The following is a 12107-nucleotide window of genomic DNA, read 5'->3' as shown; positions in this document are numbered from 1 at the left end:
TTTATACTTTTTTTTCACGCTCATATTTGTTTATTTTGTTTCTACGTGATCACAAATACTAATGAATTATCTTTTTAGAGTTATTGGTATTACATAATAGCCCAAATATTCACATCCTTGTATTTAGTTTAATCAATCTACAGTAAATGTTAAGAACGTTTTAAGTTGTCTTTTCCAGAATATCCGTTTTGGACGCAGTGGCTCCACAGCATGCTGCTACTGACTCCCTTTGTGCCTAATTTCAAACAAGAAACATTGGTGTATATGAAAAGAAAATGTTAATTATTAATAAATTAATGTGTTTGCCGTACATTTAGTTGTAGTCTTCTATATTAATGTACAATTTGAACTTTTTAAAATCATTCATAGGCTCTTTTTTTTCGGCTGCTCTATTAGATGAAGTGTTCATTTTCACAGGCTGCCAGATTATGTTGACCACTGGTGACCTAAGCACCAAAAGCCTCTCTTTGTTTGGTTAATGCACAGTGTTCCTCTGCATGCATGAGTGAAGACTCACTGGCATGTTACTCAGAAAAATGAATGGCAAACACAGTGGCAGGTCCTGATGGGTTAGGAGGTCAAATTAGACAGATTCTCTGATGAGCAGCCAGTTGGCTCAGTTTTGACACAATTTGACACTAAATGTGAATGATCGAAGAAAACATTCTGAGAATAATGACATTTTTTATTGAATATATGTATCTATTATCCATTTTCTTCTTTTTGTAATAAATCTTTTTTTGTTGTTGTTTTGGTTGTCAACAATTAATTCTATTAAATTAGTTCACAGACTCCCTGTTTTTGCAGCTTGTGGCTGCATGCTACCCTCTAGTGGCTCATGGGTGTCTTGAAACTACTAACATCCTACTGAGCATGGACTAAAGTAGAATTTTTTAATTAAACTGGAGAGAAATTTAATCTTAGAAATCCATTTTCCAATCCTAACCCCCCCCCCCCCCCCCCCCCCCCCCCCCCCCCCCCCATTATATATCAGATGGGTATACATATATATATACCTCATAATAAATATACCTCATAAAACACATTAACCGTCACAGTGTTCCTTTATTACTATGTGACATTTTGGAACACATCTATATTAAATTTGCTCAGGCAACCCTTGAGGAGTTGCTCTGCAAAATCTGAGATTTCACCGGAGGATGTGGCCTATTGATAAAAAGAATAAAATAATGACCACTGATATTTTTTGATGAGCGTGGAATATATTGACACCTACAAATTGACATAAATAGCCCCTGCAGCATGTTCAGCTAATAAACTTAGGTTTGGTCGTCTTCTGTATCATGAGTACACAACAGTTTCTTTTACTAATATTGCACCATGACCAGAAAGTGTGCCATTCAGATTCTTTTTTTCTTTGGGATTCATCTTTAGCCAAGTCCATAGTGCCTCTGGCAATGCTCTGAGGAAAAATCTGATTTGAACTGTCTTTTGGGTTCCATAAACCAAAGGGAATGGTGACTCATCAAAGTTTGACATCTGATGAAACACTTCATTTTGAGCTGATGGATGCGGTCATATTTGGCTTTACCTTTCCAACAGAGTTAATCCATTCGATGTCCAATTGCTTGTATCGAGGGAAACGTTAAGAAAGACATTTTTCTTTGTTGTTAGATAGATAGATAGATAGATAGATAGATAGATAGATAGATAGATAGATAGATAGATAGATAGATAGATAGATAGATAGATAGATAGATAGATAGATAGATAGATGCTTTATTGTCAATGTAGATGATACAATGAAATTTCGTATGAAATTTTTAATGTTAACTCAGGACAACACTCCACCAAAGTACGATAAATTGGTCACTAAATTGTTTTCCATTGCTGGTTGTATTCTGCAACCCGACGCTCGACTGAATGGCCTTACTTTGCCATACATCTTTGCGTTGCGTTTGCTGTAAATTTCGGGGCACACCGATGTCTGGCTGTTACATCTAAATTGTTTTTCTGCATTTTTTTCTGGCCCATTCACTTTAACACGTTGTCAATGTTTTCACTTCTTTAGAAACATTTTAACAAAATCACCTATGTCGGATTAAAAAATAGGTAAAGTAAAAAAAAAAAAAAAAAAAAAAAAGTCGCTTGGATAGAGGACAAACCGCGGACTGTGGGTGGGGCTGAACCAACTCAAAGAAAAGAGAAAATGTGTTGTGCCCCATAAATTATGAACTTGTGAATTGCAGGTTGGTGCGTTAAAGCTACGATCACATAGCTATTTTAGAAATATAGGGTTAGAACATTTAGAGATTCAATTCAATGGCCGGCACCACCAAGTTTAACGAATCAAACGCTCCTCTGTGTACCTGTAACGCCCCCGGACTATTTAGTGTGTCTGTCTGCTGTCTGCGCTCTGCTCAGGTCGCAGCATGCTGCGAACGTGTTGTTAGAAGGGCGGAGCGCCGCTGAGCGGGCAGACACGGCGTCTTTATTGTGTATTTAGTTGTAGATAAAAGTTTTGTATCATCTCATTGCTGTCTGATCAAGTGTGCAGCTCGGTCGAATAACAGGTCTCTGAGGAAGGAATGTAGGCTACTTTAAAAACAACACCTGCGTCGGTACAACGAGAGAGACATACAACGTCGCGTCAGCATGGATGGCTTGAGTGTTGCCCGATTTTCAACAAACCGCAGGCCGTCTGTAGGGACTGTATCGTTGACTGAAATTATTCAGACGGGGAAAGGTTCATCTGAGATCCCAGTGAAAAAGCAAGCCGTGAAAAGACACCACCACAAACACAACCTGAAGCACAGGTACGAGTTCCTGGAGACCCTGGGGAAAGGGACGTATGGCAAAGTGAAGAAAGCCAAGGAAAGATCTGGTAGACTGGTAAGGACAGAAAACCCATCTCTTTTTACCTTTATTGTATTATGTCGACCAAGTGTATTGCCTTCGTTAGGGTTGCCAACATCTGCAGTCGGTATTGAGGTCTATTTGCTCTTCTTGTCGGCCACCTGTTGTTCAGACATGCAGTGCTATTTTTAGACTGCCCTCATACAGGTGGACTACATTCAGGTATCGGTAGAGAAAAATGTGTCTACTGGTTTTTCTTTCTGTTTTGTTTGTTTCCTGTTTCTCCTTGGGATTCATTGTGGCTCTATATCAGAGTTGGTACTTAAAGAAAGAGGTGAAGCATGTCTTCTGCAGGGATACGTGTCAGCTGCCAAACCAGCTTTACTATGCCTGAGAGTTCACTGTTTGTTTTTAGGGGGTTGTTGAGACTTTTAAGTGTTCTGTAAGCTCCTCGAATGAGCCTGATTGTTGTAACTCATATGTGCACAATTATCTAGTTATACAGTTTCCTCTCATCACATCAGTGAATTAATGTTTGCATAATGCTGTTTGTTAAAAGGGTTGAAAAGTACATTGGGCTGCTCTTCTGTGTAAATCAAATTTGAGTTATAAAACACTAATTACGCTACCTGTGCCTTAGGCAAACTGAGTATCTGTTTTTTTGATCTGCAAGGAAAAATCCTGTTTGACTGCAGTACGTCTTTCTGAGATCACCTCTCACAGAAGGAAGTAAAAATAAATCAATTTAATGTGTCGCCATACAAAAAGTGTAACAGTCACTGGTACAGAAATAAATGGAGGAAAGGCGTTTTACTGGAAAATCTGAGGGACCTTGCACAGTAGGGAGTCCTGTAGATGAGGAAGTTAGGTAACTTTTCTTTCTTTGCTCCTGATGAAGGGAGAGGGGGAAATTGCAACAAGGCTTTTAGGTGGAATCCAGAGCCCCATGATCTAATGGGAATTGGGAGGTATTTAAGACAGACTGGAGTGAGATAAGCTTTTTAAAAGGTACATAGAGGAGACTGCAAACAAATTACAAAACCTTTTGTTCAAAAAGAAGAAAGAAAAGAAAAAAATACACTTCTTCCATTTATCTAATCAACAATCAGTGCGTCTTTTTCTTGGCCCTGCGAGCACTATCTGTTATTAAGCCAGTCTTGGTATCACTGAAGATTAACTAAACCCACCTATATAATACAATACAGCACTGAAAACCTTTAAGATATTATAACATCAGAATTCTACAGAAAGATGAAGCAGCACCAACCAGACTACTTAAAAAAAATGAAAGTGTGACAGGGTTAGACAAGTTTATTACCAGGCGTTTTATTAGCCTTTGGTTACATAATAACCTAACTAAATAAACTGGCGCCTGCATATGTACTCAACTCCATGTTATACTCTAGATATTTGCATTTTACTTTATCTTTTAACCTTGTTTCACAAAGATTTATCCAAAATTGAATCATGATTTAATCAAATCATTCGGGAAAAAAATAGCATAAAGGAAAATTTCGAGATCTAATCATATGTTCATTTATTTTTTTCTGGAAGTTAGCTTCAGATATTGAAGAAGAACATTCCTGTCCTCAGTTCCCTCACGTGCATTAAAAAATGCTTTTTGTTTGTGGGTCATGTTTGTTTTGAGTGTAAGTTCAGAGAGGTTGAGGAAGTAAGAGCCCGTAATTCCCCTCCTGAGTGCACAGTAAACAGGTCGTGATACATGTTCATTCCTGTTGACACACCCTCCTTTGCTCTTAACCTACCTGACGTGACTTGGTGCTGCTGCCAGACTTGGCTTTTTGTAAGATGAGAGTTGTTGTCTGAGTTTCTCCCCTGAAAGAAGCTTTCTGCCACACTTGTGTAAATACTGATTAACCCAACTGCATTGTGTCAGTTCTCAGTAGAAAAGCGTGTCCTAAAAAGCAGTTTACAGCATTCAATAGAGAGAAGAGAAACATTCATTTGCTTTGTTTTGATCTGTCTGCCTCAGTAGTGACAGTGTAATGGACGTAGATATGTAATTTGACCCAGGAAGGGACATGACACAAAGGATGGCTTCATCTTGTGTGCGTCGTGGCACTACAGCTGTTCCCATTGTTTCACAGTGACAGTTTGATTACGTAACCCATTAAGGTAGGGGTTTCAGGATACACCCATGTAAGGTTGACTTAATTTTCATTGCACGCCATGTGTGGTGTGTACCCACAGGCATTAGCCACCCTAATGAGAGTGGTTCACAAGCTAATTATAAATTACATTGTTTGTGTTTGAAGTCTCTCCCAGGTACTTTGTAGCTGCCAGCTAATTTATTTGGTTGAATAATTCAAACTTCTGAAAATTTGTGTTAGTATGGGGCGTGTGGATGATGTATTAATGTGATAAACAATATTGGTTGTTCTGAAAGTCTTCATGAAGTGAGAGGGCAAAACTGCCCTTAAGGTAGGTTCCAATTCCCCATGACCAACAGGAAAATAATGTGTTCAATCAGACTGATGAAGATAAGAATTTTGAAAAGAATACAGTAGCTTGTGTTTTTCCTGAAGATAAGACATTACTTAACAGTGTCGGACTATAATTTGTGTTTTTATTAGAGCTTAACCATTGTGTTACTTTTAAGTAAGATATGGCCTTTTATTATCCTCACCGTTAGTGCATTTGGAACAAAATGTCCTGCACACTCGGAAGTATTCCTTGAAAGTGCCAGGTTTAACATGGAAGATTAAAAGCTTGGAAAAAACATCAGCAAGACAAAAAAAAGTAAACCATCAGAGAGTGGGTCAAATGGTAAGCAACAAATAATTTGTCATATGGACACAAACAACTAAACAAAATCTATGGAAGAATCATACATTTCCAAATAACTTATGTAAATTACAGTTTAAGGGGACTGAAATACTGTATATATCAACTGAAGTTTTCATATTTTTGGTTAGACAAAAGCCAGGTTATGTATCACATTTCACTTGTCTTCTATTCACTCCAGACAGTTAGCAAATTATTTTGTGTATTAGCAGAGTAGTGTTGTAAGTTTGATCCACACTTTAACATAAAACACATAAAAATGTGTTGATTTTTAAGAAGCAGATTTTTTTAGAGGAATCTGGGATAATGAAGAAAACATTTTGCTGTAACACACACATACACTCATTTTTTTATACATATAATTCCCAACAGTAAGAGAAGATCTAGAATAGAGCATTAATCAGAGAATATCATGCAGGAATGGAGCCACAGATTTGACTCAAACCAGACTGCCCACTTCAGGATCACATCCTCTTTACACAGAGTACACAACCCAACCACTGGGCTATACTGACACCCAAGTTATCTAATCAAAATTATATATGTGCTATTTCATACAATACATTTTTTATGCATACTTTTCAAATGCAAAAATCTTTTTTTTGTGACAGTTTAGGAATTCAGTGTCAAATATCGAACATTTGAACCTCAGTGCCTATTGCGTAGAGCAAACTTTCAGTGACAGACTGCTAACACAGAGATAACCGCACAGGGGTGTAAACTCATCATGAGTATGGGTCAGCCCGTCCGTCAGATATACAAACAAATGCAGGAAACCTCAGTTCCCAGAATCAGGGGGAAGGTTCGTACGTTGTGAATACAGCGCTGAGCTGGAGGAGCATCCAGCCCAGACAGTGACTCACAATACCAGGCGGCTGCGTGTTGAAACTGATATGACAAGACGTTGCTTTACTCATTTCCCTGTGTCTGTAGCCTTAAGGGTTACAATAGAGAGAAAACCCCCTGCCACCAGTGGCACCTGGCGCTTCATGACACCCTTCAACATAAGGGTCAACGGGTGACGCACTCTGTGCTCAGTGGAATGTCAGACATCTAAGCCTCAGACAGACACATGCAACATAAATATGTGTAGATGGACTTCCAAGGGCATGTTCACAGACACTTTACAGTGTAAAATGTCCTTTTTGAACAGTCTAACGGACGTTACAGCAGACAATAGATTTCTTTACAGCAGATGATGCTCAGCCCAGCGTCCTTCTGTCTTACTGGAAACAACAGCAGAGTTTCTGGTTCACTGGCCATTGTTCCCATCATGAGGGTCCAATCCTAAGATAAGAGTAAATTCTCACTAATTAACAGCTTTTATGAAAATATGGATTCACAAACATTGAAAAGTACACCTTCACCCCTCAATACCCACAAGTTGTTTTTAAAGACAACAGAAAAACATATACTTAATTAGAAAAAATCTTGTTTTTTTCTCAATGGATGACTCAACTTAACTTGTGTACCTGTTGTGATTTTTTTATGGTGTATTATTACTATTGCCTGTTCTAATATTAAAACCTTGAATTCAGCCTCATTTGAAGCTCACTTTTTGTTGTATTTGGCAAAGAGTTGAACAAAAATACTGAAATGTTTTCTTTTTTTAAGGTTGCCATAAAATCGATCAGAAAAGAGAAGATTAAGGATGAACAAGACCTGGTTCATATTCGCAGAGAAATTGAGATCATGTCCACACTCAGCCATCCACACATCATCACCATATACGAGGGTAAAGTATCAGAGTATCAATGGTTTTGTGTTTTTTTTTATGAGTGAATCAAAATTGACTTCATCTCTGAGCCACACGCGGATTGAAACGTGATACCTGAAAAGGCACATCATTCAGTCAGTCTCTGTTTGAGATCCAGTTTGGTCACGCAAGTCTTTGTGGAGGCTGATGCAAGGTTACATAAGGGATGATACCCCTGTGGCACCCTGTCAGCGCTGCAGGATAATGTGCAGGGCCTCGTGTCTCCCGGTGCCCCCTCACGCCTGATGAGATGGTCATTGCTCACTCTTTCTCAAGCCCAGCACATGTTTGTTTGCAATACTGTTATCATGGGGCCCTGTGTATCCTAATCAGCGCGAACACGGGGACATACAGGAAAGCACGAGTTAAAACGTGACATTTGCCTCATTAACACAAAACGCAGTTCACTGAACAAACTAAATTCAATTTAATTTCTGTTTTGATGATGATTTGGCTTTTAAACTCAGACTTTAAGTTGCACTGATGTTATTTTTTGTTTGTTCTTTAGTTTTTGAGAACAAGGACAAGATTGTGATAGTGATGGAGTATGCCAGCCGGGGGGACCTTTATGACTACATTTGTGACAAGAGGAACATCTCTGAACGGGAGGCCAGGCACTTTTTCAGACAGATTGTATCTGCTGTGCATTACTGCCATCAGGTAAGATGATATCTCTCAATTTGCTACTTTTATACACAAAAATAACAGCTATACATAAATATTACTCACAGTGAACTGCCTTCATAAATCTTGCATAAACCAAAAGCTGCCATCACAGCAGAGTATCCTTGCTACATCAAAGCTAACAGCACAGAGCTTCAGTCAGTCCAGCCACCCTCCTAGTTGTGTTTTTCTAGGGCGCTGGCACCCCCAGAGTTACATAATGGGCATTATTCACTGTGAGCCCGCCTGAGAATGGTGCAGGGGAAGTGAACAGTTGGTCTGTGGAGTGGCAGCGTCAGGGCTAAAGGCCAGCCGTCCAACACACACACACACACACACACACACACACACACACACACACACACACACACACACACATGGTCTCACACTCTAATGAGGGTGTGAGGGAACATAGGGATCTGCAAACACACACACACGCAATCAGTTGTTCTTGTAGTCCAGAACTGTGTAATTAGGAAGAGATGAGAGAGAGAAGAGAAATTATACTTTAGTGAAGCTGTTTAATACTTTGCAGAGGTCCATTATTGTCAGTTGGACAATATTTACAGAGTGAATATTGCTCCGTAATGTTCTGTTAACCATCTGTCCTATGTTTCACTTGTACTGAGTGTTATTGTTACGATGGATATTGCCTTTTCATGTTATCAGCAGTATTAAAACCCATCTGACCTCATCTATGTGGTAAAAAAAAACATTTAATTAACTGTACATAACTCAACCAACAAAGAATGTGGCAACTCCCCATCCTAGGAAATAGTTTACCTGCATTTTTCAAAGTAGAACAATTTCAAACTCTTCTGGTCAAAGGTATGCCCCCCTGCAGAGCGGAGGACAATGTGGCATAGCTGACGTACCATAAAACAATCTTCCCTTGGAAAAGAATGTGCTCTGACCTAGTAATAAACTAATCCCTTTATGTAATGCAGACACCTTCAGTGAACTCACACAAGGTGGCCTGGATGAAGAAATTGTTTTTAAAATAATGTAATGTAAAAGAAAAATGTGTTTTCTCTGTTTACTTCCTAGAATGGAATAGTACATCGGGACCTGAAACTGGAGAATATTTTACTGGATGGCAACGGCAATGTGAAGGTAAACATAAGGACACAAGCATTTATACATCAGCTCTACACACCAATAACGAATTAGAGTACATTGTTTGGAAGTGTCACTACATCCATAGCTAAATCTGATGTAAATGTAATAATGTTTTTATTTAAAGAGCACTTCTTGGCATGCTCTTTATATCACAAAAACACACATTAATGAAAAAACTCAGTAAAACAAAGGTTAGAAAATCAATAGTTCAAAGTAGTTCTGTGAGTCCCAGTGGGAGGGGGCAGCAGCGGTGAATGCTCTGTCGTAAATGTGACTCACTGTCTGAAATATCAGAAATCGGCAGTGTTTTTTATGAGTAACCGAAAAGGGAGGATGATGTACATGGGAAGTATTAATAATATGACTTAAAAATAACACCCAAAAATCATCAGCATGACATTTTCATTTTTCTTGCAGATTGCTGACTTTGGCCTGTCGAACCTCTACCATGGTGATGAGTACCTCCAAACATTTTGCGGCAGCCCTCTGTATGCTTCCCCAGAGATTGTCAATGGACGTCCTTACCGTGGCCCAGAGGTGGACACTTGGTCCCTGGGTGTGCTGTTGTATACCATGGTTCATGGCACCATGCCATTTGATGGACACAATCACAAGACTTTGGTTCAGCAGATCAGCACCGGAAACTACCGGAAACCCACCAACCCTTCTGGTGAGCAGTTCAGATCAACTTCTCTTTGAAGGATTGAATCCTTTTTGGGGTTTCATCAAAATTAATGTTTCCAATTTTCTTAGCTTGATTAAAAAATGTATTGTTTTTTCTGTTGCTTTTCTCCATTAGATGCATGTGGCCTTATTCGTTGGATGCTGATGGTAAATCCTGATCGCAGAGCCACAATAGAAGAGATCGCAGGACATTGGTGGCTGAACTGGGGCTATCAGCAGCCTATACTGTCTGAGACAAAGAGCAGTCCAGCAGACCAGGCTCCTTCACCAGCCTCTCCATCATCACCACACCCTGCTGGGCTGGCTAGTGTTGCTAGTTGGCTGCGTCGTACATCCAGGCCTTTACTGGAGAACGGCTCCAAGATGCGCTGCCTGCTCCGCTCACAGGGTGGAGGAGGGGATGTGGTCCGACAGCGCTCTCTGCGAAGGTCACGCAAAGAAAACAATGTCTCTCAGAGTGTCCATGAATCAAGCACAGACAGTCACCCCTCAAAGGGTATTTTAAAAAGACGCAACAGTATGAAGCAGAAGACGATGAGTCAGACCCCCGCTGTGAGTCCAGGGGAGCCACCAAACATTTTAGGTTTGTCTACACCAGAAAATGCTCCATCAGCTGCACAGCAACCTCGTAAAGGTATTCTTAAGAAGTCCTCAGAGCAAGAGTCAGGGTATTATTCATCGTCTCCCGAGAACAGCGACTCTGGCTGGGCACCACGTCCGAAAGAGTGCCCTTCAGCACCACCCTCCAGGAAAGGCATCCTGAAGCGCAATGGCAAGTTCTCTTCTGGTTGCCTGCAGGAGTTCGGCTCTCTAGACCAGCTCGCAGCTTCTCTACCCCGCGGAGGAACCAGGTCCAGACCAAGCGGGGCCATCAGTGAGGACAGCATTCTGTCTTCTGAGTCCTTTGACCAGCTTGATCTTCCTGACCGTGTTGGCCCCCCAACACAAATGGAGGAACCAGTGAAGGTTAGGATGAGAGGATGTGTCTCTGCTGACAACCTGCTGGACATCTGTGACGACAGCATTCTTCGAGAAGGGTCTCTACGGCCATGGAACGGCTATGAGTCTAGTGTGGCTGACAGTGCCTTTTCTATCACAGACTGTGATAATGTAACAGAGGCCTACAAACAGGCCATGGTCATTCGAGGATCTGCAGCAAGCTGAAGGTCTACCGCGAGTGCAGGACTCTGGTTAAAATGTTTTTTATTTCAGATTTTAGACGACTGTTAACTATTGATGAAATGGTAGCCAAAGTGCATTATGTGAAACTAATTGGCTGACCTCAGGACCATGCAGAACCAAAAATGGAGGCAGCCACTTGTGAAGCACCATATTGTGGCTTTGATGGTGATCAACTATTGTATCATGTAATCTAGAAAATCAGGCTAAAACCACCAGTGCATTTCAAAGATCCTCAGGAGAATAAAGCTGCTTTCAGCATTATACTGCATAAGGAACAGAGCCAAGATCTTTGTCTGTTAAAAGACAGTTTGAGAAAGTGTTTATGACTTAACAGCTCTTCTTGCTTTGTTACAGACTATCATTTAATAACCAGATGTGTATCAAGGGTTATATTAATAACGCACAAATTCAATCACTGGATTTACTCATAATTTTACTTGATGATGTGGAAAAATGACATTTTATGGATACCAAAGACCAAATTTAGGGATTTTCTGTGTCTTTACATGGCTGTGAGCGAAAAGTCCTGAGAGGAATGTTATTAACAGGAACATCAGCTGTCAAGACGTTTTTTTTATGATTGTTAAGGCTTCTTCTAATTTTGGATAATGACTTGAATAATTGACTTTAATACATAAGTCACATCAAGCAAAACCAGTAGAGCCTGCTTTTGTTTTTTAAGCAAAGTGATGCAGGCGCCCAGGCAGATGGCAGTCTCATGTTGAAGGTGGAGCTTGTTCACTTAAAAGCTTTGTGAAGGTCACAAGTTGAAATAGGAAAAACGAGTGTGTTTTTAAAAGTAAACAATAAGCCCAGGTGAAATACTACCTGCTGTTTACTGTGAGGCACACACAAATTAAATGTATGACCCCCTCATGTGATTTAACTGGATCAGTCATGGAGATTAGAGATGTTAAACTTTTAATTCAAATCATGTAGACACCTGGGGTGGAATAATATTTCACAAAGCTGGATTAAAAGTTTTGCCATCAAACTGACAAAAGGAATGCACCCTAGGAGCTTAAATGGTAAACAAAACTTCTTTTGCAAAAGCAAAAATAGGAACACTGATTTGAAAAAA

General features: G+C 40.0%; 1 protein-coding gene across 1 annotated transcript; it reads left to right on the top strand.

Moving 5' to 3' along the window:
- Positions 1-2388: 2388 nt before the first annotated feature.
- On the top strand, positions 2389-11942 carry nuak2 (NUAK family, SNF1-like kinase, 2). The gene is made up of 6 exons (XM_074677964.1): positions 2389-2853; positions 7237-7357; positions 7887-8038; positions 9089-9154; positions 9578-9830; positions 9960-11942. The coding sequence occupies exons 1-6, from the start codon at positions 2617-2619 to the stop codon at positions 11006-11008; spliced, it is 1878 nt and encodes a 625-aa protein (XP_074534065.1). The 5' UTR covers positions 2389-2616; the 3' UTR covers positions 11009-11942.
- The last annotated feature ends 165 nt before the right edge of the window (positions 11943-12107 follow it).

This window comes from Halichoeres trimaculatus, unplaced genomic scaffold, assembly GCF_033239565.1.
Source record: "Halichoeres trimaculatus isolate MK-OKI-2021-1 unplaced genomic scaffold, fHalTri1.1 fHalTri1_scaffold_1, whole genome shotgun sequence".
Taxonomy (NCBI): Eukaryota; Metazoa; Chordata; class Actinopteri; order Labriformes; family Labridae; genus Halichoeres; species Halichoeres trimaculatus.
The sequence above is the reverse complement of the archived record's forward strand: the minus strand, read 5'-3'. Positions and strand labels throughout refer to the sequence as shown.